The 26,513-nt window shown below is 40.0% G+C and overlaps 1 protein-coding gene across 1 annotated transcript in view; it reads left to right on the top strand.

Annotated features, from left to right (window-relative positions):
• LOC122802144 (glutamate carboxypeptidase 2-like) overlaps nucleotides 1-26,513 on the top strand; it is a 1,578,923-nt gene that overhangs the window by 391,651 nt on the left and 1,160,759 nt on the right. The window contains exon 3 of the mRNA XM_044071823.1: nucleotides 14,342-14,447. Within this exon, the coding sequence (XP_043927758.1) occupies nucleotides 14,342-14,447 (106 nt within the window). The remainder of the gene's footprint in view (nucleotides 1-14,341; nucleotides 14,448-26,513) is intronic.

Below are 26,513 nucleotides of genomic sequence, written 5' to 3'. Positions count from 1 at the left end.
TCATAATAATTTCTTTGCTATTGGTTTTATTTTTAAGGCAATAGCAAATAGGGAATTTTAGAAGAGTGAAATGTGGATAGAAGGTGGTTTGAATGGGAGTCTCACCAAACCAGGAACATATTATTCCATGTTTGTAAATGTAAATAGTAACTTGTTTCTAAGGTTAATAGTTAAATTTGTTTTGTCCATAACATTTATTAGTTATTTACAATTTACTATATGCAAAATCATAGTGGTTTCAAATATATTTTCTAGATGTTGATGTACAAGTGTTTATCATAATTAATGTCAGTGGCCTTAATAATATAGAAATAGCTAGTTTACTCAAATTTATCAAAAGCATAAAGCACATATAGTCTTCTTACAGGAGATAAATTTGTTTAAAAAAAGATTTAGATACATCGTCATTTAATGATTATTCAATTTTAGTAGATTCATGTTATAGAACTAAAAGGAGAGGCACTCTTGCATTGTGGAAAAAGTTTCATACTCTGCCAAAAACTCCTGAGACTTACTCTGATAAAAATGGAATGTTGAGCATAGTTGTGTTGGAAATTAATAAGAAATGTTATCCGGTAATTAATGTGTATTGGACCTGAAACTGGAAATAAAATGGTTGATAAATATTTAGATAGTATAGCCCTACATGTAAAGGGTGCAGTTATCTTAGCTGGAGACTTTAATTGTTTATTATTAGATAAAGATACTTGTAGGAATGAAAAACCTATGATAACAGCTTCATCAAAAAAAATTAAACCTTTTCATTAACATAATAAATGTAAGAGATATAGGAGTTAAAATAAATTCCCTTAGCTGTACCCATTACTCATTTCGATTTGGAACCCAAACAAATGTTGATAAGGTTTTTATATCTAATAATCTCTATTCTAAAATAGATAATGTTTTAATAACGTCATGTCCACTTTCTGATCGTAATGCAATAACTTTTAATTTTAGTATAAAAACTGATGATCTGTTTTTTTGGCAGATGATTCCGGCTTATATAATAAGATTAAATGTTTTCAAGACTGTTTTTTAAAAGAGTTAAATTTGTTGTTGGAGCTCAAAAATAATGGGGACATTTCAAATATTATACTATAGGATGCATTAAAAGCGTACATGTATGGTAGAATTAAGAGCTGGTGTCTTTTAAAGTGAAAGGAGTGGGATAGAGAATATGTAGATTTACAAACTAAAATTGATAAATTAAAGCTGAATCTAATGATAAGATCACAAATTCTGAATTGATAGCATTAAATCAGAAATATTTAGAAACTTTAAATCACGGCGTCTCAGTAAATTTGGAAAAACTTAAGTTGCAGTCATACTCTATTAACGGTAAAAACTTGCATAGATTGGCTAATCAGATCTAAAACATTAAATAATATGAATCATAAATGAAATTATATGGTCAGTAACACTTCTAAAAAAATAACTGATTTAAAAGATATACTTGAAGCCTTTATCAATCAATCAATGATAAAAATCTCATTTTGGAAAAATAAGTTAACTGAGAAATTAAAAAAAATAACATCAGAAATTAACAAAACGGCAAGTTATGATTTTAGCTAAATCAACATAATTTAAAGAATTGAAAGAACAAATCAAAAACTAAAAAAAATTAGGCCCCGGGACTAGATGGTATAATTCCAGAAACATATAAAATAATTCCACACAATACAGTAAATATATTAAAAGCTTTCTGTTATATAAAAAATAAAATGAATATACCTCCCTCCTGGAAATTTTCTTTAATTTCACTTATCTTATAACAAGGCAAAAATTCTAAATTGTGTTGTTCTTGTCTTATTTCTTTATTAAATGTTGATTGCAAAATGTGTATGTCTATATTAGCTAAAAGGTTAAATAATATAATGCCACACTTAATTTATAATTATCAAACAACAGGATTTATACTACATAGGAAAGTACAAGATGATATTATTATTAGATTATTAACTTTGATATTGCACATAAAAACAAAAAAGAACTTTCAGGCATTAGCTTGGACATAGATAAAGCCTTTGATTCCATCAGTTGGACATACTTCTATAAAATATTTAAAGGATATAACTTCTCCCTGGACTTTGAGTTAATAATGAAGTTGTATAACAATTATTTTTCTTATGTTAAAATCTATTTATGTTTATTGTCATCATTTCAAATATTAAAGGGAACAAAGCAAGTTTGCCCCTTGTCACCATTATTGTTTGTATCGTCAGTTGAACAATTTGCTACTTTTATAAGAAATAACACAAATATAAAAGGCTTTTTGTTAAATGAAGCATGTAATCTTCACTTCATTGTATTATTGAATCAGTTAAACTCTTTGAAAAGATATCTGGCCTACTTCTTAATCAAGAAAAATGGAAACATGAATACTTATCTACAAGATTATAATAACTTTAGGTTGGAAAATAAGCAACTTCTGTATTTAGTTATTATTGTAAAACCTACATGGAAGGATACTGTAAACTGAAATTATTTAGATTTAATAAATACAGTAACAAAATGGTTATCTTACCAAAAGTCCTATACCATACGCAATCCTTAATCTTAGTTTCTCCCCAAATTTTTTTAAGCAGTTAAATTCAATTTTAGTCAGGCTCCTTTGGTATTCTCAAAAACCTAGGATAGCCAATGATTGGCATGTAAGATGTTGGGTGTATTGCCTAGTGAGTTTAATTTTAGCAGGATCAGAAATGTTCAAGGTAAAAATCAGGCAATAGTCACTTTATTACAGTAAAATTAGACAATACATATAAATCAACAAAGTATAACTTAAAGCAATTCATCATAGTATATCAAGAAATAACAGAATTAATACATCACTGATTAAGTTAAAATCTTTATCCTTGTCAACACTTCAGCTGGGAAGCCCCCTTTCAGCCAGGCAGGAGCCTGTATCAAGAAAGTTCCTGGGCAGTGCATCCACTTCACAGGTGAGGCTTCTGTCTGATTGAACAGAAAGTCCTGTCTTTTAAAGGCTATGTGAATTGACATACACAGGATTAGCAAAGATTATGTTGAAACAAAACATAGGCTTTGGCCAGTTGCCCAGGAATGCTCCAAGTAAGCCTGCTAACTCCTGTGGTTACCTGAAAACATCAAGGAATGTGCAGAACAAGTTATTTGCCAGGTCTCAGGGTCACGGAGCTTGTGGGAAAAAAAAAGAAGGAATGTAAAGAAAAAGTCTCTAAAACAAGAAGGAATGTGAAAAATCATAAAGTAATTTCAAAAACCAGAAGGACTGTCAAAAAAAAAAAAGTCATAAAATAACCTCATTCCCATAGCTACAGAGAAAAAGTAGAGGAAAACACAGCATAAAGAATATTAATCCATTACTATATCAGTTTTACTATACCAGGTCAGCAGTCAGTTCACTTACAGTCAAGGTATGCCTTTTGTATCACATTCGTATCACAGTTGGGATGACAACAGAACTGGATTTCCTAATACTGAATTTTACATAAAATCTACTACTGTAAATATAATGAGTCACTGGCTAAATACCTGTTATACTTCAAACTGGAAAAATTTACATGAAATCAGTATAATATCAAACAATGGCTGTGAGACACAAGTAAGTTCTTCTTTGGGCATCAATAAAATGTATTGGGTTCCAAGAGATTTTTGTATAAATGACAGACAATTTAATTATTTGATTCCTGGCATTAACCATATTTTCTCTATATTTAAAAAGGTGATTGATGGTGTTTGTTTGGTTAAACAGTTGTTTCTAATATTTTCTGTAGCTTATACAGTGGATTGTTTGGAATCTTTCAATTTGAGTAAAATGTTAACTCTTAAAGAAAGCAGCTTAAAATACTGGTACCAGTTTTTAGAGGTAATAAGATACATGCAGCCAATTATATTTTAGTCAGTTATAATGCTAAGGAAAATAAGTGGTTAGCTATACTGGTTTTAACAGAATTTATAAATAATAAAAATTATACTTAATATGGATACAGATTATTTGCCAAAGATTGTGGAATTTTTTTTTGTGTGTCAGTTCTCTTGAGACAAAAAACAAGTCTTATATGACAACAATATATAGGCTCTTACGAGCTGAATATTTGTCATTTGATTCGTCCGTTTGGGGCTATTCCACAAAAGTTAATAATGAAACATTTTCAACAGACAATAAAAAATTATATTTGAAACCTGTTAATAACACCACATCTTCATTTTATTGGAAAATTTCTACATGGAACTATCTACATAGAAGTTTTTTTTAACACCTCACAAAATTGCACTGATGTTTTAAAAAAGTAGTAAAATGTTGGAGATGTGGTGAAAACCTAGATGCTAATTGGATACACTTGGTTATTGAATGTAGAGTGGTATTGCATTTTTGGAATGATTTCAGAAATTTTGTTAGCTCTATGGACAGATAATTGGTAATTTTACGGATTCCTTAGTATAATTTAATGTTCCGTTTCCAGATTTGATTCCAAAACTGCAAGTGCCTCTCCTTTGGTCACTTCTGGCCATTGCTAGAAAAGTAATTACAATGAATTGGAAAAGTAAAAAGATTCTTTCTTTTAGCAATTTTATGTTTAGCCAAGAATGTTTTTAATAAAGAAATGCAAATTATTCTTAACAGCACATCAAATATAACACAAAAGAGTTTAGCTTGGCAGAAGTTACAAGATTTATTAGATATTAATGGTTTTGTATAATTCATACTGAATTTTGTTTTGGATAATTGTATATAGTTTATTTCTTGTTTTCTTGTTTTCCGTTGTGGCTTATTTGGTTATATTTTAACTTTTTTTGACAGTTAAATCAAATAAAAAAATCAGTTCTGATGCCTTCCCAGGATCATATTTTCCTTGGCTGCAGATTTTAGACAGTTCCCATGCTGACTTCTCCACCTGCTCCCAAGGCTCCATCTCTAATTGCCTTTTTCCAGTCCCTTCTTCCTCTGGCATCTGTTACAGCCAGATAATTTCACAGGGTTCTTGGGTTCATGGCTTCCATCATTCCCATTCTCCCTCTTGCTAAGCTCCATATAAGGAAAACTCAGTGGTACTTCAGTTCAGTATGGCTTCAACATTGCCACATCCTAGACTTCCCGGTACCTTTCATTCCTTGTCTGAAGCGCAAGCTTCAGTGCTTGATTCATCAATATTCATTCAAACCTGGGTTCCTTTTCATGCTCCATTTCCAACTCAGGAGCTCTTTACAGATGCCTTAGAAAGAGGGTGGGGTGCCCCCTGTCACCTCCTAAAGGTTCAGAGTCTCTAGCCTCCTCATCAGAGGTCTGGCCAAATCTGTATAAAGATGAGGACTCTGCTTCTGTCTCTTGAGGCTTTTCATTCCAGGCCTCTCAAAGCTTTCACGGACAACACCACAGTGATGTGGTACTGTATGTCAACAAGCAAGGGGGGAACAAGATCCTATCTTTGCAGATTCACTCTTAAGGTCTGAGATCTAGCTGTCTAGTATCAAGTGACTTCAGACAGTTTACATTCCCTCGGAGCACCATCTAATGGCAGATTCCTTGAGCAGGTCCAGCACACAAGCTCACAAATGGATGCTTCACAGAGATAAGTTCTTGGACATTGCCTATCAGTGAGGTATTCCTCAGGTAGATCTTTTTGCCTCCACTCTGAGCAGACAACTTTGCCTATTCTATTCCAGAATCCCACGTCCTCTGGCTTGGAAAGTGGATACCCTGTAATTTTCCTTGGATGTGGGTGTTTCTGTACACCTTGCTTTCCCTTTCTCTGTTACCTCAAGTCTTGCACAAGATCCAGCAAGACTGTCCCAAGTCTTGCTAGTTAGTCCCTTTTGGTCCAAACAGCACTAGTAAGCCCCATATTTCTCACTTGAACAGGGGCAATCACCACAAGTTACCTCACCAAATAAACCTTCTTACATAAGAAGAGGGATCTATTTTCCATACTCACCTGTCCACTCTTCAAATGACACTGTGGGTGATTGGGTTTTGATCCCTTTCAGACACATCTTTTCTGAGGATGTCCTTAGGGTTTTGCAGGAGGCCAATAAACCCACTACCAGGAAATCAGATATGTCTAAATGGAAGCAATTTTCTGTCTGGTGCCTCTCTCACCATCTGGATCTCTTATCTATTTGTGTGGTCTGCTCCATGCTGGGTCGGCATATTCTTAATTTAAAGCTCACCTGCCAGCAAGTTCTGTCTGTGCGCCCATGGCTCCTCTTCTTACCTTTATATTTGAGGTCAAACAATAGGCTTCCTGGGACCTCAATTTTTAGTACTTGAAAAATTGACCCGGGCTTCTTTTGAGCCTGCTTCTTTACCTTCCTTATAACATTGTACTTGGAATACTGTTGTTTGGCTCTCATTTCAGCCAAGACAGTGTCTGAACTTAGGGGTCTCATGACCATTCCTCCTTTCTTAGTTTTCCACAGAAAGAGGGTCTCTGTTGGTACTAATCGTGAGTGAAGAGTTGGTATTGGCATAATGGTTTTATGCCCAAAGTAGTGAATGAGTTGTCCCTTAATCAGCATCTTCATTTTCCTTCCTTTTTTTCCTTCACTGCAGTCTGCCAGCGAGAAGGTTCTTCACACCTTGGATTAGCGCAGACAGCTCAGATATGTGGATAAAACTAAACAGATTTGCAAATCTGCGCAGCTTTTTGTTTCCTTTCATCCCATCAATTGTGATTTGTCTGTTTCTAAGCAAACCACCTCCTCCTGGATTTCTAAGGCCATTTCTTCTTGTTATTCTTTTCATGGAAAATATCTTTTCTCATCAGTAATGGTGCATTCTGCTAGGGCAGCTGCCTCCTCTAGTGCTTTTTTAAAGGGTTTGGATACCAACTTTCATCCTTGAGGCTGCTACTTGGTCTTTTGTTCATACTTTTACTAAGTATTACAAGTTGTATTTTATTTCCAGGGCCAGGGCAGGGTTTGCAAGGGCTGTTCTGCATGGGTTTGTAGAGGGCTGTCCTGTGTCGTCTTCCTCTTGAGCTGTTATATTCTTCCTTAGGTGAATACTACTGCAACAGTGATATGGAAGGACATAATACAGTTGTGAAAAATCTTTCTGTAACACTAGTTGTCCATCTCTTTACTGTTGCAGTATTTGCTCCCTCCTTCCTATCCCCTCTGTTCTAGCTCTTGCACTGTCCTTTTCTTACCCTCCTGGCTGAGGAGCTGTTCACCTTCATCTTTTTTCTCCTTCTGCATGCCTATGTTTTCCTTGTCCCTCTGTGTATTCTGTTCCTACTGGGGCATTTGCAGTTCTCTTTGTGCACATTTGTATGTCATCTTTATGCCCTATGCCTTGCATGAGGGAGCATATGTGGGACATACAACGTCTGTATGAACTAAAGGCTTTGGTATACTGTCCGAACATTGGGGTGTCCTTGGCAGGAGATCCCTTAGGTAAAGAATACTGCAACAGTGAACAGAAGGACATCTACTGTTATGGTAAGATTTTGCACATCTGAACTTTCTTTACTTTAAAAAGAAAGAAATAAATGTCTTGTAGTATTCCTTTTTGAAGCTGCAGTGTGCTATGTCCAATCAGTTTGGAAATTTGCGAGCTTTAACGTGCCATGACGAAACTACCGCACTAGTAAAATTGCAAAAATGTGGAATGCCCATGGATATTCACTGGTAAAAATAATTCCTAAAAGATAACTTCAGACAAGTGCAGCAGCAAGTAGTAAGAGCATTAGGTAAGTTTTTTTTTAATCGTGTCAGAGAACCAGATGTGAACAGCAGATTATATTGCAGATGAAATGGAATACCTCTGAACTCTCTCTCATTTCAGGATGTCCCTGTTTTTTATTCATAATTTGGGTATTCTTTATAATATTTGTTATTTTCCTGTAAATTGTTTCAAGTTGGTCTTTAAATAATGACAGTAATTTCAGTTTCAGACTTCTTCAGAAAATGCATACCAATGAAAAATGTGTTATTGTACTAACATGCTAAGTATGTATGCAATATTGAAATACATCTGTTAGTTTAGGCTTTGCCCCCCCCCATCTGTGACTTTGTCCCTGACTCTTGTTCTAAGAAGCAGAGAGCTGTTTGAATGCATTACTGTCTGGCCCTTGTTTATTTTGTTAGTTTATGAGTTGAACATCTGAGATGTATACACATAAGTATCTGTAATTGCTGGGAGTTGTCTGTAAAGGAAAATGACTAATTGTAGTCACATGCTCATTATTCTGGATTTCCAGGGCTAATGCGATTTTTGTGACGCAACTTAGTGTGTGGTTAGTGTTTTTCTGGAACAAAGTTAAAATATATTACATGGCGACCATTTTTATTCCAGTCAAGTGCCTGACGTCTACTTAGAAGTGAACTCCTCTGTTAGGTGGGGGTTGGAAGCTGTCTGGAATAAAGTAACCATTCCCCTTGTCATCTGGATGAAAGTAACCATTTCCCTTGTCATTTGCTTGGTTTAAACAGTCACTACTCTGGCTTTGCAGGATGCATATGAGTGAAGTAAGATTGAACACTTTACTGTGATTATTGTGCATCAGAAATGATCCTGAGTTACATTACTTGACTGTTATTCTTTTTTACCAGAGTCAGACATCTGAGTTATAGACACAGTAAATTGGCCATATGTGGATAAAAGTGACTGAAACCTGTTGTTCTTTGACAACAGTTAAACAACAGTTACTGATCTGACTTGACAGGAGTAGTATTACATGTGTTGTATTTGCTGAAACTAGTGTAAAACAGTTGTTGCTTTGACTTATTGCTTATGTGTTGTATTTGATTAACAAATTCACCATAGTGTGTTTCATTGCCTTCACAGACAATAAGCATTGCATAAGTAAGTTGGTATCTTTAATGGTCGGCAGAACAGAATGGTCATGAACACAAGTGATATTGGCTCAGTGGTGAATTGAGTAGTGTTCAGTTCTTGACTGTGGTTTCTTTTGTTAGTCTGCCTGTCATATCTCTAGACGGATTTATCCATTTGCTTGTTCTTCCTCCAGCATCCCAAAGATATGTTGTAGGTGAACTGGGAACTATCACGCATTTAATTTATGTTTTGGTAAGGATGCTGCTCATCCATGCACATTCATGTGTGTGTGCATGTGTACCTGTGTCTGAGCATTTTGTGATAGATTGTGCTTATCAGGGGAAGTGTTAGTATGTGTGTGTGTCTGTGTGCATAGCTCTTTTGGATAGCATGTAAAACCGCTAACAAGTCTTCCAAAAATAAGACACACTATGCACCACATAACATCTAGCACCTAGACTGTCAGAAATTCTGGGGGCATGGTTGCCCCCATTGCAAATCTGTAAAAGTAGACTTTGACACATGATTTACTGGTGGCATCTGTTCTGAACCCTATCAAGTCAAAAACTGATGCTGCTCTGAAGTGTATACAGATGCTTACTGTGGCTTGTACGTGGGTAGTGATGCTGGGGACAGTGTTGTCATTTTTTTAACTACCCATACAAGCAAACCTCAGAAGTGTATACAGAAGGCCTGTGCAGCTTGTGTTGGGAATGGGGACAGTATGACAATTACTACTTTAATTTTCCTCAGAGTTAAACTTTAGAGATGTGCAGAGAAGGTCACTGTAGCTTGTGTGGGAGCTGGAGACAGTGAGGTAATTGTTTACTTAACTTTCCTTACAATCAAACTTCACAAGTGTGCACAGAAGTTCACTGTAGCTTCTCTAAGGACAGTGTATTACTAAGAACAATACATTGGAATACATTAGTCTGACTTCGTTTGTTTTCATTTCTCTTACAATCAAGCATTATGCATCCCTACAAATGGCTATGTTTTAGAGTAGGGTTTGGGCGCAATGTTGTTTATTTACATCTGACAGCATCAGAGGAGTACATAGTAAGTACCTTTATTTTGGAGTAGGGGTGAGAGACATGCTGTGTGTATGTATGACAGCAAAGGGATACCTATAAGGTGACTTTGCCTTTTTTTTTTTTTAGATCTAGGGTATTGGCATTATTTCCATATATAATTTATGCATCCTTGAAAGCATTTGTATTTCCAGTTTAATGTGAATTGCTGTTCTGTTACATTTGCACATTAAGCCTCAGACATAGCTTATTTCTTCACTGAAAGAAAAAATTCTTAGTCGTGATTTTTTTTCGCCCATCTTTGTATAAAAAGGATGGAGAAAATCTTTAAAATGCACTTCAGAACACCTGTAATCCCATGGCTTCTGGGGCTTAGTGGCTTCCATATCTATGGTTTAATGCAATTATTTTCTCCACAGTTGTTATTGTACAATTATGACCAATTATACTATGTTGAAAGGATGCAAAAAAAAGCTGAAGAGTAAGATAGTCTGGGAAAAGGAATGAAAAAGTGATCTGGATGGTATGGGAGGCCAGGATGGGGGAAATTCAGGGCAACACTCAGGTATGTGACAGGGGGAGAAATGCATGGATTTGCCATGGGTCCCCTTGCCCGTGGCTCCGTTTCATGCAAGGCCAACCTTGGTGGCAGTTTACCTAGACCTGTTTAGACACTTGGAGGATTAGGACTCTCACCTCCCAAAGGTCAGACAGTGTTGGTCTCCATAAGGAAAGCTGGGCTCACTGTCACTTTGAAATATAAGGTTGGCATGACTGTGTTCAGGTACTTGGGATATGTGATAGGTTGGAAGTTACCTAAACTTTAAAAGGAAATAATAGCGGTGGAAAAAAAATAGCCAACACCCTAAATAAAAAAAAGCAAGTAAGTGCTTTCCTAGGACATGCTGAGTATTATAAAAAAAATATAACAGAGCTTGCTTTTGTGGCCTGTCACTAACTAACCTTATTAAGGGCAGAATGCCAGGAAAGGTCAGTTGGACAATAAAGACTAAAATGGCTTCTCTAAGTGACTTAAAAGATATCTTTGCGCTGAGCCAGTCTTGATGTCCCATGACTTTTCCAAGCTCTTCTTAGTGTATAAGATGCATCAGACGTCATGACAGAGGCAGTGCTCACACAAAAGATTAAAAATGAATAGCACCTAGTCTACTATTTAAAGTAGAACCTTAAACAAAACTGAAAGTAGATACCCTACTACAAAGAGAGAGAGGGAGAATGCCTAGCAAAAAATGTGCTTTTGGCTGGTTACAGACTGTGCTTACCTCCAAAAGCTTCACCAGCAGAAGGATGCCAGTATAAAACTCTGCCAATAGGCACTAGTATTGCAGCCATTCTGCTTCTGAATCCCACACCATCCCATGTTCATCAGCAAATGCTGTGTTTACAGTAGACCGAACTTTCTGTAGTCTTGAAGCCGGTGGGGTGGCTGTAATTGTAATGGCACCACCAGGCATTGCTGATTATATATTAACAGTAGGGATGTGTTAGCCATTAGATAGGGTACAGATGTGGCATATCTATGTGAAAGAGCAGTTTTAACATTGGGTAGCACTATAATGCTGGGGTTTGAAGCATTTCCCTTTCATAAATTACCTGGGAGGGCTGTCAAGTAATCAGAGGCAGCTGAAGGCAGGTGCCTGTAAAAGGCAGATTCACTAACAACATGTGAGAAATCTGGGTTCAAGAGTCCATAGGGCATTCCTGTGAAGTGAGATGCGTAAAGGCTGGAGCAATTGGTTCCAAGTAGGTGAGTCTTTGTCCTGAGTTACAGAACTACCACTGAAATCCTGTCTGTTGGGATCTTGAGCAATATTTTCCACTAAGGATTTGTGAGCTAGAGTTGGTGGTCTGCAAAACTGTATAAAGTATTGCCTGAAAAATGTCTTACTAAAGACGTCTGTCTGAGACTTTTGCTTTCATACACCAAAAGGCAACATTTGCCAAAGCTTACACTATTGTCCTTCAGCTAATTGCTGTATATGTGAAGGCACAAACTAAGGGGTCTCTTACCAATAATAAGTGAGAGGTATGGTGAAAAATACTGTTATTTTCCCAGACTATTTCAGTGTTGCTGTTCACGAGGTCAAGACCTTTCTTTTATTTCTACTGAGAATACAACTGTGACTGCTTATTAGTGCAAGATCTGTTGAGACAAAGAGCAAGACTTTTAAGCTGTACTTTGACTTCTTTAAGAACTGCTACTCAAGAAATTATTATAAGGTGCTGTCAAGCCTGGCTGATTTATTTATGTTAGCCTCTTTCTAACGTAGATCTGCAGGAGCAGCTATTAGTCATATCTTGCAAAGTAGTTTGTTTCCCCTGGTCAGTTTTGAAAAGATCTGCCTGTCTTTGTTGTTGCAATAAAATGTGTTAACATCTATATAGACACACACGCACACAGTTGAAAATAAATATTAAAACAGACAGTTAACATTCAGAAAACACTAGTTATCATCTAACTAATCTCTACATATACTAGCAAAAGAGATAATCTATGCATTTTCTATCTGGCTTTCAAAACCAGAATGAATTGTCAAGAACCCCTAAAATCATCTGATCAAAAGTTGAGTTGTTTCCCAAGTCTATGCTCCAATATGCTGATCCAGTAACAAAATTGCAGTTCATATCTCAGTTAACTGTCTGTAATTGCTTATATAAACTCAAACAGTAATTCATGTGGCCTTTGCTTTGATTCAAATTTTGGAAAATGCTTTCCTGTTTCACAGTTGCATGCAAGGAGGAAAGGTAAGCAAGCTAGAGTCCAAATAAGGAAGACAGTCTTGGACATATTTTGCCATTTACAAGACATCTTAACCTTACAACAGTGCAGACATTTGTGAAGCAGGGATTAGTTTAATTTTTGAACAGTAATATATTTTCACAGTGCAAATGCAATATATATATATATATATATATATATATATATATATATATATATATGTGTGTGTGTTTATATATATTTTATATATATATATATATATATATTTTTTTTTATATATATGTATATATAAATATATATATATTATATATATGTAAGTGAAGTTCAACTACTTTTATCATTTAAACCATTATTTACATTTTTAGTTTGATGCAACTTTACTGTAGATTAGCTGATGTTGCATGCATTTTCCTTTGAGGGAACAGAAACATGTTTTACATGTTTTACATTTATTACAGTTTTCCGCGCACATACCAACATACATTCATATTTTAAATGACATGCCTTGTTGATAGTTATAGTAGTAACAGGCTTAGCAGGGAGAAGTAGATTTTCCTGCAATAAGCATCGGTCCAAGCTAATTCTGTGGGGTCTCCACTCATTCTCTGGGAAGATAACCGGTACTGTAAGTACTTCCAATGTATCCTGTATCTGTCTCAGGGCCTCCTCCCAGTGAGCTGTACTCTGTATACCTCCTACAGGATTCATGCATGGAGCACCTTTACCAACTGCCCAGATCACTTCAACTGGCTCCATATAACCAGAGAAATATCTTTATTTTGAAATCCTCCACGTTGTAGACAGTGAGAGCAGTGACCCTGCAAAGAAACTTCCATTTTCACATTGTTGATTATATGAACACATCTTTTTTGTGGCTTTACCCAGAGCTGATACCCACAGGTGCAGATGGGGGCATATATTTAGTGGTAAAGTGAGAAATTCATCCTGTGATTCAGCTCTTGTTTCATCACTACAATGTAGTGCTTGCAGTACTGAAGGTGCTCCATCCATCCTCTGGTCAATCCCTTAGTCCCCTCTTTCTCCTCCTTCGCGTAAGGTAGCTGCTCCATTATACTTGAACTCAGCACTTAGTATCACTGCCCCATTGCCTGTTTCACAGGGCAGTCCTCTCTTTCAGGGACAGAACCATGATTAATGGTTTGCGGGTAGCAAAGGGGAATGTGCACATTTTTGTTTTTCAAATTGATTTAGTTACCCGTTTTTTCTACTTGTCTTTCTATCTGAACACACATATCCATTCAAACTCGTGCCCTAGACATATACAAGACATCTATTTTAAAATCTGATTCCAGTCAAAAATTGCTATAATATTTATTTGTTTTGAGACTGCAGTATATTGTCTTGCTGATTAAAAAAAACAGATGAGATCTCAAAGTAAGCACAAGACATAATCTATTCAAATGATGCAAAGTTTTAGAAGCGCTTTTATCTGAATTTTATTTTATTGTTTTACTATGTTGTTTTTCTTTTTACTATTTCCGAAGTGTGTTGCCTCCATAGTATTTTCAGCAATGTTACAATTGTATTTCTAAGTTTCCAAAACTATTTCCATGTCTTTTACAATGTGTTGCATTTCCCAACTGTTTGTCTTATTAGTTAGCATGTTGATTTGTCATTATGACTTTTTTATTTTAGAACTTTGAAGAGAATTGTATATACCATGTTTCTAGTTCAGTGTGTGAGAGTCATGTGTTGACTCAAACTCTAGAAGCAGATATCCATGCTACATTCTGATGTCCTGCTGTGTCTTACTACACTGCAGCCAACATTTACATTTTTTTTTAACAGGCTGGGCTGCTAGAAGGTGCCAAAAGAATTCAAATGCTGCCTTTACTAGTACTCTGCATAATTTGTTGTCTGAAATTAAGTCTGAGAATATCAGGAACTTTCTGCGGTAAGACGTTTTACTATTTTAAGTTGACTTTGAATCCATACTGTATAGTAATTGCATTTCAGATAAACTGAATGTTGGGTAGGCGTTCGAAAGACATGCGTAAATGGGCGTGCCTTCGCTGAAGGTTGAACGTCAAGCTGGCACCTCGGCGTTCGTGACAATCTACTGCCAATCATTAGCGGACCGGAGTTCCGCTGTGGCGACCCCTAACCGGGAAAAGCCGAAAGACAACAACAACATGTAGACGTCTTGTCTCCCAGGCAGAAAACTACACTAGAAATTTATAACATATGTTGAAACTATTAGTAATGATAAAAAGGTACTGCATTATAATTATTAGGAATACTATTTGTTTTATGAAACTACTATGTATTCTTTGCTGCATTTTTTTCTTGTCTGGAGTTGCAGAATTATTGCTTTAAGTAGCCCTCTTTCTTTAATCATCACTTATCCCTCATCTGTTCCCTTTCTCCCATGGCTTACTACTAGCTGGTGATGTGGGAAATGAGTTTATCATTGTTTGCGTCTTTGACAGTCAACAAGGAATGCTTTCCTGGTGTGACCTTCAAGAGTAGAACATCTTTTTAGGCGGTCCTTTAATATATTTTGTTCTGCTTCTTCGAATTCTGTCCTTTTTCATTCCACCTGTAAAAGACTCTACAGATGTGTATGATGCTGAAAGCATTTGTAAGCCTTCAAGGGAGGATTTTGCAGGGATTAAGATGTGATTTCCATTTGTCTTCTCAGGCTCTCTGAGTAAATAAATGAGTATAGTTATCTTTCCTTATAAGAGAATGATCTATGGATCCTTCTGATTTAGTGTGTGTGTGTGTGTTTGTTTGTGTGTGTGTGTTTGTTTGTGTGTGTGTGTTTGTTTGTGTGTGTGTGTTTGTTTGTGTGTGTGTTTGTTTGTGTGTGTTTGTGTGTTTGTGTGTGTTTGTGTTTTGTGTGTGTTTTAGGGGTATTTCATTCTCAGTATATCCAGTCTATGTGGGATATAAACAAGAGATGAGGATAGAATGGGGAAGCATGATATGTGTAAATAATGTTACATTAGACCCGTCTTTAGTCAGTAATGAAAAAACAGATGTCCTCCTATATCACCGTTGTAGTATTCCTAAAAAAAGAGATGTCCCACACCAGACAGCCCGTCGCTCGGCCATTATAGATAAGCATGAAAAAGATCTTGTTTGTGCTGTATGTCACAGATGTTCATCGTGTTTCACTGTTGCAGTCATGACTGTAGGGTTCTCCCCTGCCGGCAGGCAGCCCTCGGTCGGCCAGAATCCCAAAGTCTGGGTCCGGCGTCGGCTGTTCAACTCTGCTCCCTGACGTCAGAGCGCCAGGAGTATAAAGCTGACAGCCGACGCCATCTTCTCCAGTCTTTCTTGCCGTGCGGTGATAGCAGTTCGCATTTGCCGGTCAGCAGACTCCTGACAAAATTTTACTGATATACTTCGGTCCGAAGACTTTCTTCTCCACTCAAAGCTAAGTACCCCGTTGGGGAAACTTTTTTTTCTTGCTCCACTCCGATGTCAGAAAAAGTTAATAATTGTATGTCATGTGGGAAGCAAATACCTCATAAGGATTTTCATTCTTACTGTATTCCTTGCTTGGGCCCTGACCACGACGTAGCTAGTTGTCGGTTTTGTGCTAGATTCAATCAACGTACAATTAAGTGAAGGTACGATTTTGCTTTTCAGTACTTCGGTAGGCGCTTTAACTACAAAATGTCGTCTGATACGGTCCCGACTACCGGAGTTCATAAACGTCGCAAGGATAAAGACAGGCCTCCGAGGTCCAAATCTGATGATAGCGCACAAGCGGAGCCAGCTTCAGGTTTGGCCGTCGTCAGTGAGGCGCTTTTGCAGCCCCTGTCGGCCATTTCAGAACCGATGGCCGAAACGGACTCTCATGAGGAGCCAACCAGGCCTTTAAATATTTCTGTTGCAGGACCTTCGGACAATGCTCCTTCGGATGGGTCCGGAGCCGCTGTGCAGGTACCGGCTTCCGAATGGGTTTTCAATCCTACTCAGCTACTAATAAAGGCAAAGCCAAAGACAAAGGCAAAGACTCCTTCAGAATCAAAGACTTCTACACAAGCTTCTTCTGAACCAGCTCCCAAGTCACAGAAACAGTTACTCAAGATGGCGGAGGATTTACTTACTATGATTAGGGGTTCTCATCCCCCTCCAGACAAAAGGCCAAGACAGGATGTTTCTTATGATTCCTCTGATCAGGCTTCTGTTTCCTCAGATGTTCATCGTGCATACAGCTGCAGTAATCACAGATGGGTTTTCTGCCGTCAGGCGGTCCCTCGGTCGGCCGAATTCCAAAGTCTTGGTCCGGCGTCGGTTGTCGTCGCTTACTCTTCTGACGTCAGTGAGGCCAGAGTATATAAGACACAGCCGACGCCATGTTCTTCAGTCTTTTTTGCCGTGCGGTGCCCGAAGCAGAAGCAGTTCGCAAGTGCCGGTCGGCCAGCTCCTGAATTACGAATATTTTGGAAACCGAAGTCTTCATTAAAGCTAAGTACCCCGTTGGGGAAACTTTTCTTGCCTCAGACCGATGTCAGAAAAAGTTAATAATTGTATTTCTTGTGGGAAGCAAATACCGCATAAGGATTTCCATTCCCTCTGCATACCTTGTTTGGGCCCAGACCACGACGTCTCGGGCTGTCGCTTTTGCGCTACCTTCAATAAACGCACTATTAAGCGTCGGACGGAGTTTGCCCAACACTACTTTGGTAAAGCTTTTGATTATAAAATGTCGTCGGACACTCCGACTACCGTTTTGTCCAAAAAATGCAAGGAAAAGGACCGACACGCGAGGCCCGCGGTCCCCGCTGACACCACGCCAAAACAGGCTACACGTGGTCCGGTTCTCAGTGAGACGCCTTTGCAGTCCCTGACTACCGACGACACTCCTTTGGCGGTGTCCTCTGTACCCGAGACCGCTGGGTCCTCGGCCCTTTCCCAGACTACAACCGAAGCCCCTGCTAATGTCGAGCCTGCTAATGTGGACAGGTCCACCTCCACCCATGGTGTATTTAGGCCCTCATCTTCTTTCTCAATTAAGGCCTTCACTAAATCCAAAGCAGCCAGGCATCCCACGAGGCCTGTTGCACAGGGCCCATCTACAGGACCCATGCCTAAAAAACAGATGCTTAAAATGGCTGAGGATTTAATTACTCTTATCAGAGGTTCTCAACCCCCTCCTGACAAGAGACCCAGAGTGGAGGAAGATTGTCCCTCTTCTGATCAGGGATCCATTTTATCAGAACATTCTGATGCAGAGGAACACTCTTACTCTCCTTTTGAGGATTCGGATGCAGAACAGTCTATTCCTCCTGTATCTCCCCCTGAGGATTTTTCCTTTGGGGAAACCTTGCACACCTTGAGGGAACACTTCCATTGGGAAGGCCAAGACTTTTCAGATTCCAAGAAAAGACTTAGGGAATTTCTTTGGTTACCTCAACACAGACCTCTGGCTATACCCCCTGTTTTGGACATACTGGATGATGTCTATTCGGAGGCTTGTCTTAACCCTGATTCTCTGCCTCCTGCACCAGTCAAGCCTGATAGGTATTACAGAGTACCCAGCTCTCACCAATTTCTCTTCAAAAGCCATAGTGCTGACCCTGAAACCATTTCACAAGGCCCCAAGGGATTGAAGGCCTCCACTGCCAAGAATCTGCTTCCTGCAGAAAGGGAATCCAGATCTTTAGAAAGGTGGGGTAAAAAGGTATATACCTCGGCCACCCTAGCCATGAGGGCCTTAAATTGTCAGTTTCATATGATTAAATATCAACAGTTCCTGTTAACACAATTAAGGAACAAAATGTCTCAATCTGAACAACCAGATTTAAAGGAGTTACAGGATATGATGCATAGTGCAGAGCAAGTGGGTAAACACACCTTACAATGTGGTTATGATGCCCTAGAGGCCTCCAGTAGAGCGGCTGCTACAGGGTCAGTCATTCGCAGACATGCCTGGCTTAGGGAACAAAATTTGCCTGATCATGTGACAGCTAAACTTCTTGATGCTCCTTTACAAAAGGATGTACTATTTGGTACTAATGCTGAGGAGATGCTACAAAAAATGGAAGAAAAAGCCAAATCTATGCAAACTGTCAAAGCTTTCTTACAGGTCCAACCACCACGTTTTAGCAGAAATTGGCCTTCAAAAAACTGGTCCTTTCCAGCCACTGACAAGCCCCAAAGAGGTAGATACAGACGCACAAGAGGCAGAGGGCAATCTCAAGGATCATATAGAGGCAGACAATGGCAAACCCCAGCACCAAGAGGTGGCGAAGACAGTGCACAACAATACAGGAAGCAAACCCAATGACTCCCTCATTTCCATGCCAAGCATGTCTCAGCTGGCAGCACCTTTGGGAGGGAAACTAGCATTATTTGCAAGCAATTGGCATATTGTCACAACAGACAAATGGATACTAGACATTATAAACAGAGGCTACAAATTTCAATTTCATACTCTTCCAAAAATGAGAGGCATGCCAAACCTGCCACAAAATCAAAGGGCAGAGGCACAACTGCAAATTTCAAAGCTCATAAGCATGAGAGCTATTCAAGAGGTACCTACGCACCAACAAGGTCAAGGTTTTTATTCAAGACTTTTTCTGGTACCAAGGAAAGGAACCGACTGGAGACCCATTTTGGACTTATCCATCCTAAACACATTCCTACTTGTACCAAAATTCAAGATGCTCACATTACAGCAGCTTCTTCCCATGCTGGGCAAGGAGTTTTGGCTGGTAACATTGGACCTCAAGGAGGCATACCTGCATGTCCCAATCAGACAAAGCTGCAGAAGATACCTCAGATTTCTTGCAGGTTCAATCCACTATCAATTCTCTGCATTGCCCTTTGGCTTATCTACTGCGCCCAGAGTATTCACAAAGTGCCTGGCATCAGTGATTGCCTACTGCAGACTTCAAGGGATACAAATTTACCCTTATCTGGACGACTGCCTGATCCAAGCGGACAGCAAGCACATACTTCTGGAACATCTGGCATATGTGACACGGTTGCTGCTTTCTCTGGGATATACAATCAACAAAGAGAAATCAAGGCTAACACCATCTCAGAAAATAACCTTCCTGGGTGCCAACTTGGACACAAACACCCAGATGGCCTATCTTGCGCCAGAAAAACAGGGGCAACTATCTCAGTACTTCAAAATACTAGCAAAAGTACCAGGCTTACTGCAAGGAAAATCCTGCAGGCTCTGGGATTCATGGCATCTTGCATTCTTCTAATCCCATGTGCAAAGCTGCATATGAGAAAACTTCAATGGTACCTAAAAAATCTATGGTCTCAACACAGTCACAGTTTGGAAACAATAATACCAATAATTCCATGTTTGCAAAAGGAATTTCTATGGTGGGCCCAAGCATGTCAAGCAAACACAGGCCTCCCATTCTGCAAGCCTCAAGCAAAGCAAGTCATAACCACAGGCGCCTCAGATTACGCCTGGGGGGCCGCACATGAAGGACAGGTGCATTCAGGGCAGATGGTCCCAAAAGGAAAAGCACCTTCACATCAATCAAAAAGAAATGCTAGCAGTAATAAATGCAATTACAGCTTTCAAGGACTTCCTGCATCCAGGACAATTACTGATAAGAACAGACAACACCACAGTAATGTGGTACATAAACAAACAAGGAGGAACACATTCATACCCCTTGTGCAGACTAGCCATGACTCTTTGGAACCTGGCCCTGGAAAGGCAAATCGAACTTCAAGCACAGTACTTGCCAGGATTGGAAAACACACTGGCAGACAATCTAAGCAGAAATATGACAGATCCACACGAATGGAAGTTGCATCCTCAGGTGTTTACAGAAATAATCCAAGCGTGGGGGAGGCCAGACATAGATCTTTTTGCCTCCCACAGGAATCATCAATTGGAAAAGTTTTGTTCGAGGACCTTTCATCCAAAGGCCTGGAGAGTGGACGCCCTTTCATTCAGTTGGACAGCATGGACAGTTTACGCATTCCCACCTCTGCCTCTTCTGCCCAAGGTGCTATTGAAAGCAAGAACAGACAAACCGAAGATGATACTGATTGCTCCAGATTGGCCAAGGCAACACTGGTACCCACTCCTGAGGAGCCTAACACATACTCCTCCCTGGTCCCTGCCTCTAATGCCTCTTCTACTGACTCAGCACAGCTACAAAACTCTTCACAGTCAGCTGAAAACACTCAATCTCGCTGCATGGAAAATTCCTTAACACCACAACAGACCCTACTCTCCAAGGAGGTGCAGGATGTCATTTTGGAGGCCAGAAGGCCATCTACTAGGAAAGCTTACTCCGCAAAATGGAAGCGGTTTTGCTCTTGGAATGAGAAAGGAGGCCAGGACCCTAGAAAACTGAACTTGCCTCAGGTATTACAGTATCTAGCTGAGCTGCTGAACAGTGGACTTTCATTTTCCTCCATAAAAATCCATGCCTCAGCCATTTCTGCAGAATTCAACACGGATCCTCCTTTATTTTCTCGTCCACTCTTACGATAGTTCCTCAGAGGGGCTAAGAATATAAGACCTCCAAGGAAGCAACCAATACCAGCCTGGGATCTTAATTACATACTAGAAAAATTAACATTGCCTCCTTTTGAACCAGCTGCCTCAACAGATTTGCAATATTTGTCCTGGAAAACAGCCTTCCTTCTGGCCATCACTTCAGCTCGTAGGGTTTCTGAACTACAGGCCCTCATGGCGGTGCAGCCCTTCCTCATTTTCCATCAGGACAGGGTTTCCCTTCGTACCAACCCATCATTTATGCCAAAAGTGGTATCCAGGGTAGCCTTAAATCAAGCCATACACCTACCTACCATTTATCCCAACCCTCAAAACAAAGGGGAAAGGCTGCTACACTCTTTAGACATCCATAGGCAGCTACGTTATTATTTGGACAGAACAAAGTCCTTCAGGAAATCAGAACAACTTTGTGTCCTATGCTGTAGGGGCTCAAGGGAAACCAGTTACAAAACAGACTATTTCCAAGTGGATTGGCCACTGCATACTGTTTTGTTATTCCTATCATGGGAAATCTGTTCCTACAGGTATCAGATCACACTCCACCAGGGCCACAGCTACCTCTACAGCCTTCCTCAGAGGAGTTCCTACCAAAGATATTTTGGAGGCAGCCACTTGGAGTTCTGTACATACCTTCACAAAACACTACCACCTGCCTTTATATTCCAGAACAAGAGCAGGCTTTGCCACTGCTATTTTGCAGGGCATTCTGGCTCAACCCAGTTCCTCCTAGTACCTACCACCCTATGCATAGCTTTGGGATTCTACCCATCTGTGATTACTGCAGCTGTATGCACGATGAACATAGTACAGTTTTGTACCTACCATAAATGTAGATGTTCGAGTGCTAATACAGCTGCAGTACAGGTTTCCCGCCCTCCTTCCCCACTTGGTAAAGGCATGGGGCCTAACATCCTCTTCATACTATCTGACTGGGTTATCCTGCTATGTTTTATTTGCTTGCATCCACTGATTTTGGATTATATTGCATTGCTTGTATATGTATATAAGCATTATTTATGTATTGCCTTCTTTCTGGGGGCACCTGACATCTGGGGCAAGAAAGACTGAAGAACATGGCGTCGGCTGTGTCTTATATACTCTGGCCTCACTGACGTCAGAAGAGTAAGCAATGACAACCGACGCCGGACCAAAACTTTGGAATTCGGCCGACCGAGGGACCGCCTGACGGCAGAAAACCTATCTGTGATTACTGCAGCTGTATTAGCACTCGAACATCTACATTTATGGTAGGTACAAGACTGTACTTTTCTTCTTCTGATCAGGATTATTCTTTTCCTCCTTATGAGGATTCTGATGCTGAAGAATCCATTCCTTCAGCTTCTCCCCCTGAGGATTTCTCCTTTGGGGAAACTTTGCATGAAATGAGGGAACATTTCCACTGGGAAGGACAGGAGTATTCGGAATCCAAGAAAAGGCTGAGGGAATTTCTTCTTCTTCCCCAGCATAGACCCCTGGCTATTCCTCCTGTTTTGGATATTGTGGATGATGCCTTTTCGGAGGCTAACTTAACCCCTGACTCTTCCTCCTGCTCCTGTGAAGCCTGATAGATATTACAGGGTTCCTGATTCCCATCAGTTTTTATACAAGAACCCTTCTGCTGACCCTGAAACCATTTCTCAGGGACCTAAGGGAGCTAAGGCGCTTCTGCCAAAAAATCCTACTCCTACTGAAAAGGATTCTCGATCCTTAGAAAGATGGGGCAAAAAGGTGTACACTTCTGCTACTTTGTCCATTAGGGCTTTAAACTGTCAGTTTCATATGTTTAAATACCAGCAATTTCTATTGTCTGTCTTAAAACAAAAGCTTTCTTCCATTTCTGCCTGTGCAGAGGATAAGGAATTACATGATTTATTGCATGCCACTGAACAGGTTGGGAAGCATGGTTTACACTGTGGATTTGATGCCTTGGAGGCTTCTTGTAGGGCTGCAGCCTCTGGCACAGTCATTAGGAGGCATGCATGGCTAAAGGAACAAAATTTACCTGAACAGGTAAAGGCAAAATTATTGGATGCTCCTGTTCAACCTAATGTTTTGTTTGGATCGAAAGCTGAAGAGGTGATTGAAAAGATGGAGGATAAGGCGAAATCAATGCAAACAGTTAAAGATTTCTTACAAGTACAGCCTCCTAGATTTAGCAGGAATTGGCCTTCAAAAAATTGGTCCTTTCCCACTTTAGACAGGCCTCAGAGGGGTAGATACAGACGTTCCAGAGGGAGGCCTCAATCACAAGCTGCTTATAGACCAAGACAGTGGACTGCTTCCACCCCTAGGGGAGGAGAGGACAGGTCACAATCTCAAAGGAAACAAACTCAATGACTCCCTCTGTAGAGCTACAGGAACTTCTTCCCTGGAAGCCCCTCTCGGAGGAAAACTCTCTCTTTTTCATCAAAATTTGACTCAAATAACCCAAGACAAATGGGTTTTGGATGTGGTTTTACGAGGTTACAAATTCCATTTTCATACCTTGCCAAGGCCAAGCGGATGGCCAGACCTTCCAAAACATCAATGGACGGAGGCCTTAAACCAGGTGGAAGCTCTTTTGGCTATTAATGCCATAGAACTGGTTCCTCTTTCAGAGATGGGAAAAGGGTTTTATTCAAGGCTTTTTCTAGTCCCAAGGAAGCAAAACTCATGGAGACCCATTCTGGATCTGTCGGTCTTGAACACCTTTTTAGAGATTCCAAAATTCAAGATGCTTACTCTACAGCAGCTGCTTCCAATGCTGTCCAAAAATGCATGGATGGTAACTTTGGATTTAAAGGAGGCATATTTACACATTCCCATCAGGCAGGATCGCAGAAAATACCTCAGGTTCAAGGCCGGATCGAGGCACTTTCAATTCTCTGCGCTGCCCTTTGGATTATCTACTGCGCCTAGGGTCTTCACCAAATGCCTGGCTCCAGTAGTGGCTTACTGCAGACTCAAGGGAATTCAAATTTACCCTTATCTGGACGATTGTCTAATTCAGGTAGACAGCAAGGATGTCTTACTCCAGCATCTAGAATTTGTACAGAACCTCCTCAAGTTCCTGGGATTCTCTGTAAACATAAAAAAGTCAAATTTGACACCATCGCAACAGATAACTTTTCTGGGTGCACTTCTAAACACCACTACCCAGATGGCATTTCTGACATCCGAAAAACAGTTACAGCTGGCTTCAACTTTCAGAACTTTGGCAACTTTAACTCATCTATCTGCAAGGAAATTCCTGCAGGCTTTGGGTTACATGGCCTCCTGCATACTTCTCGTACCATATGCAAGACTACACATGAGGAAAATACAGTGGTACCTAAAAAGTGTATGGTCTCAGCATTGCCACAGTTTGGACATACTGATTCCTGTTCTTCCTTGCCTTCAAAAGGAATTTCTTTGGTGGTCCAGGGCATGTGCTCTAAGCAAAGGGAAGCCCTTCCGTCTACCTCCTGCCTCTCAGATTCTAATCACGGACGCCTCGGATTATGCTTGGGGAGCCCATTTTCAGGGCAATTGTCTGCAGGGCCTTTGGACAAAGGATCAGAAGCACCTGCATATCAACTTAAAGGAAATGTTGGCCGTTCAGAAAGCTCTATTGGCCTTCAGGAATCTCATACAACCAGGACAACTACTAATACGGACAGACAACACCACAGTTATGTGGTACATAAACAAGCAAGGGGGATCTCCTTCCTACCCCCTTTGCAGACTAGCCATGGATTTATGGGACACAGCTCTAGCTTGCAATCTGGATCTTCAAGTTCAGTTTCTACCAGGGGAAACAAAACTTACTGGCAGACAGTTTGAGCAGAAACCTTTCGGATCCACACAAGTGGATGCTGGACACCAAAATATTCAGGATGATAACAGCAGTATGGGTTGTCCTCACATAGATCTCTTTGCATCCCATCTAAATCATCAGCTGCAGATTTTTTGCACCAGGACATTCCACGAAGAGGCTTGGAAAGTGGATGCCCTGTCATTCAGTTGGAGGAACCTCTCGGGATATGCCTTTCCGCCTCTACCTCTTCTTCCTCAAGTTTTATTGAAGATAAAACAGGACAAACCCAAGATGATTATCTTGTTGGCTCCGAATTGGCCTTGGCAGTTTTGGTATCCAACTCTAATAAACCTATGCCTGGAGCCCCCTTGGATTTTACCTCAGTCTCCGAACCTTCTGTCCCAACATCAGGTTCAGGTTCTACACTCTCATGTCAGAACTCTCAGCCTGGCGGCCTGGTTAATCCAGGGCCTTTGATTTCTTTTTTCCTACCCAAGCAGGTTATGGATGTCATTTTAGAAGCCAGACGTCCTAGCACTAGGAAATCTTATGCAGGAAAATGGAAAAGATTTTGTTCCTGGATGCAGGCTTAGGATTCTGATCCTCTTCTTCCTAACATTACTTTAATTCTACTTTACTTGACGGATCTCTTACATAAGGGTCTCTCTTTCTCTTCCATTAAGATCCATGCTTCTGCTATTTCTGCTCATTATAATTCAGACCCTCCCATCTTTTCACACCAGCTCATGAGACAGTTCCTCAGAGGAGCTAAGAACTTAAGACCTCCTAGATCTCCTCCTATTCATGCTTGGGATCTCAATTATGTTTTGGAAAAACTAACCTTGCCTCCTTTTGAGCCTGCCGCTTCTGCTGACATCAAGTTTTTATCTTGGAAGACAGCTATCCTATTGGCACTAACCTCTGCCAGGAGAGTTTCAGAGTTACAAGCTCTTATGGCGGTGGAACCTTATATTTTTCATCAAGACAGGGTATCTTTGAGGACTAATCCGACTTTCATGCCTAAGGTGGTTTCCAAAGTGGCTTTAAATCAAACTATCCACTTGCCAACCTTTTTCCCCACTCCTCAAAATAAAGGGGAAAGGATCTTACATTCCTTGGATGTACATCAACAGCTACGTTTTTACCTGAACAGAACCAAGGACATCAGAAAATCAGAACAATTCTTTGTTTCTTATGCTTCAAGTTCCCAAGGTAAAGCCATTTCTAAACAAACCATTTCTAAATGGATTGCTCATGGAATCAGATTTTGTTATTCACACCATGGAAAGCAAATCCCAGGGAGCATACGGACTCATTCCACCAGAGCTGCTGCCACTTCTGCAGCCTTCCTCAGGGGAGTTCCTACTAAGGACATTTTGGAAGCTGCAACTTGGAGTTCAGTGCATACCTTCTCTAAGCACTACAGTTTGCCTCTCTACTCTAAGTCTAGGGCAGGCTTTGACTCTGCAGTCTTGCAGGGCCTTTTAGCCGCCCCTCCTTCTTTATTACCACCTCCCTTTCTTTCAGCTTTGGGATTCTACCGTACAGTTATGACTGCAACAGTGAAACACGATGAACATAGTACAGTTGTGTACACCTACCATAAATGTAGATGTTCGAGTGTCTTCACTGTTGCAGTCTGGGTTTCCCTCCCTCCTGTCCCCTCTTATTTTTACTTTTGTGTGGTTCCTTTTTTCACCATTCTTCTGAGGTGTATTTGCAAAGGT

Source organism: Protopterus annectens, chromosome 5.part0 (assembly GCF_019279795.1).
Source record: "Protopterus annectens isolate FY-2018-M chromosome 5.part0, PAN1.0, whole genome shotgun sequence".
Lineage (NCBI taxonomy): Eukaryota > Metazoa > Chordata > Ceratodontiformes > Protopteridae > Protopterus > Protopterus annectens.
This window is presented reverse-complemented; position numbering and strand designations above follow the sequence as displayed.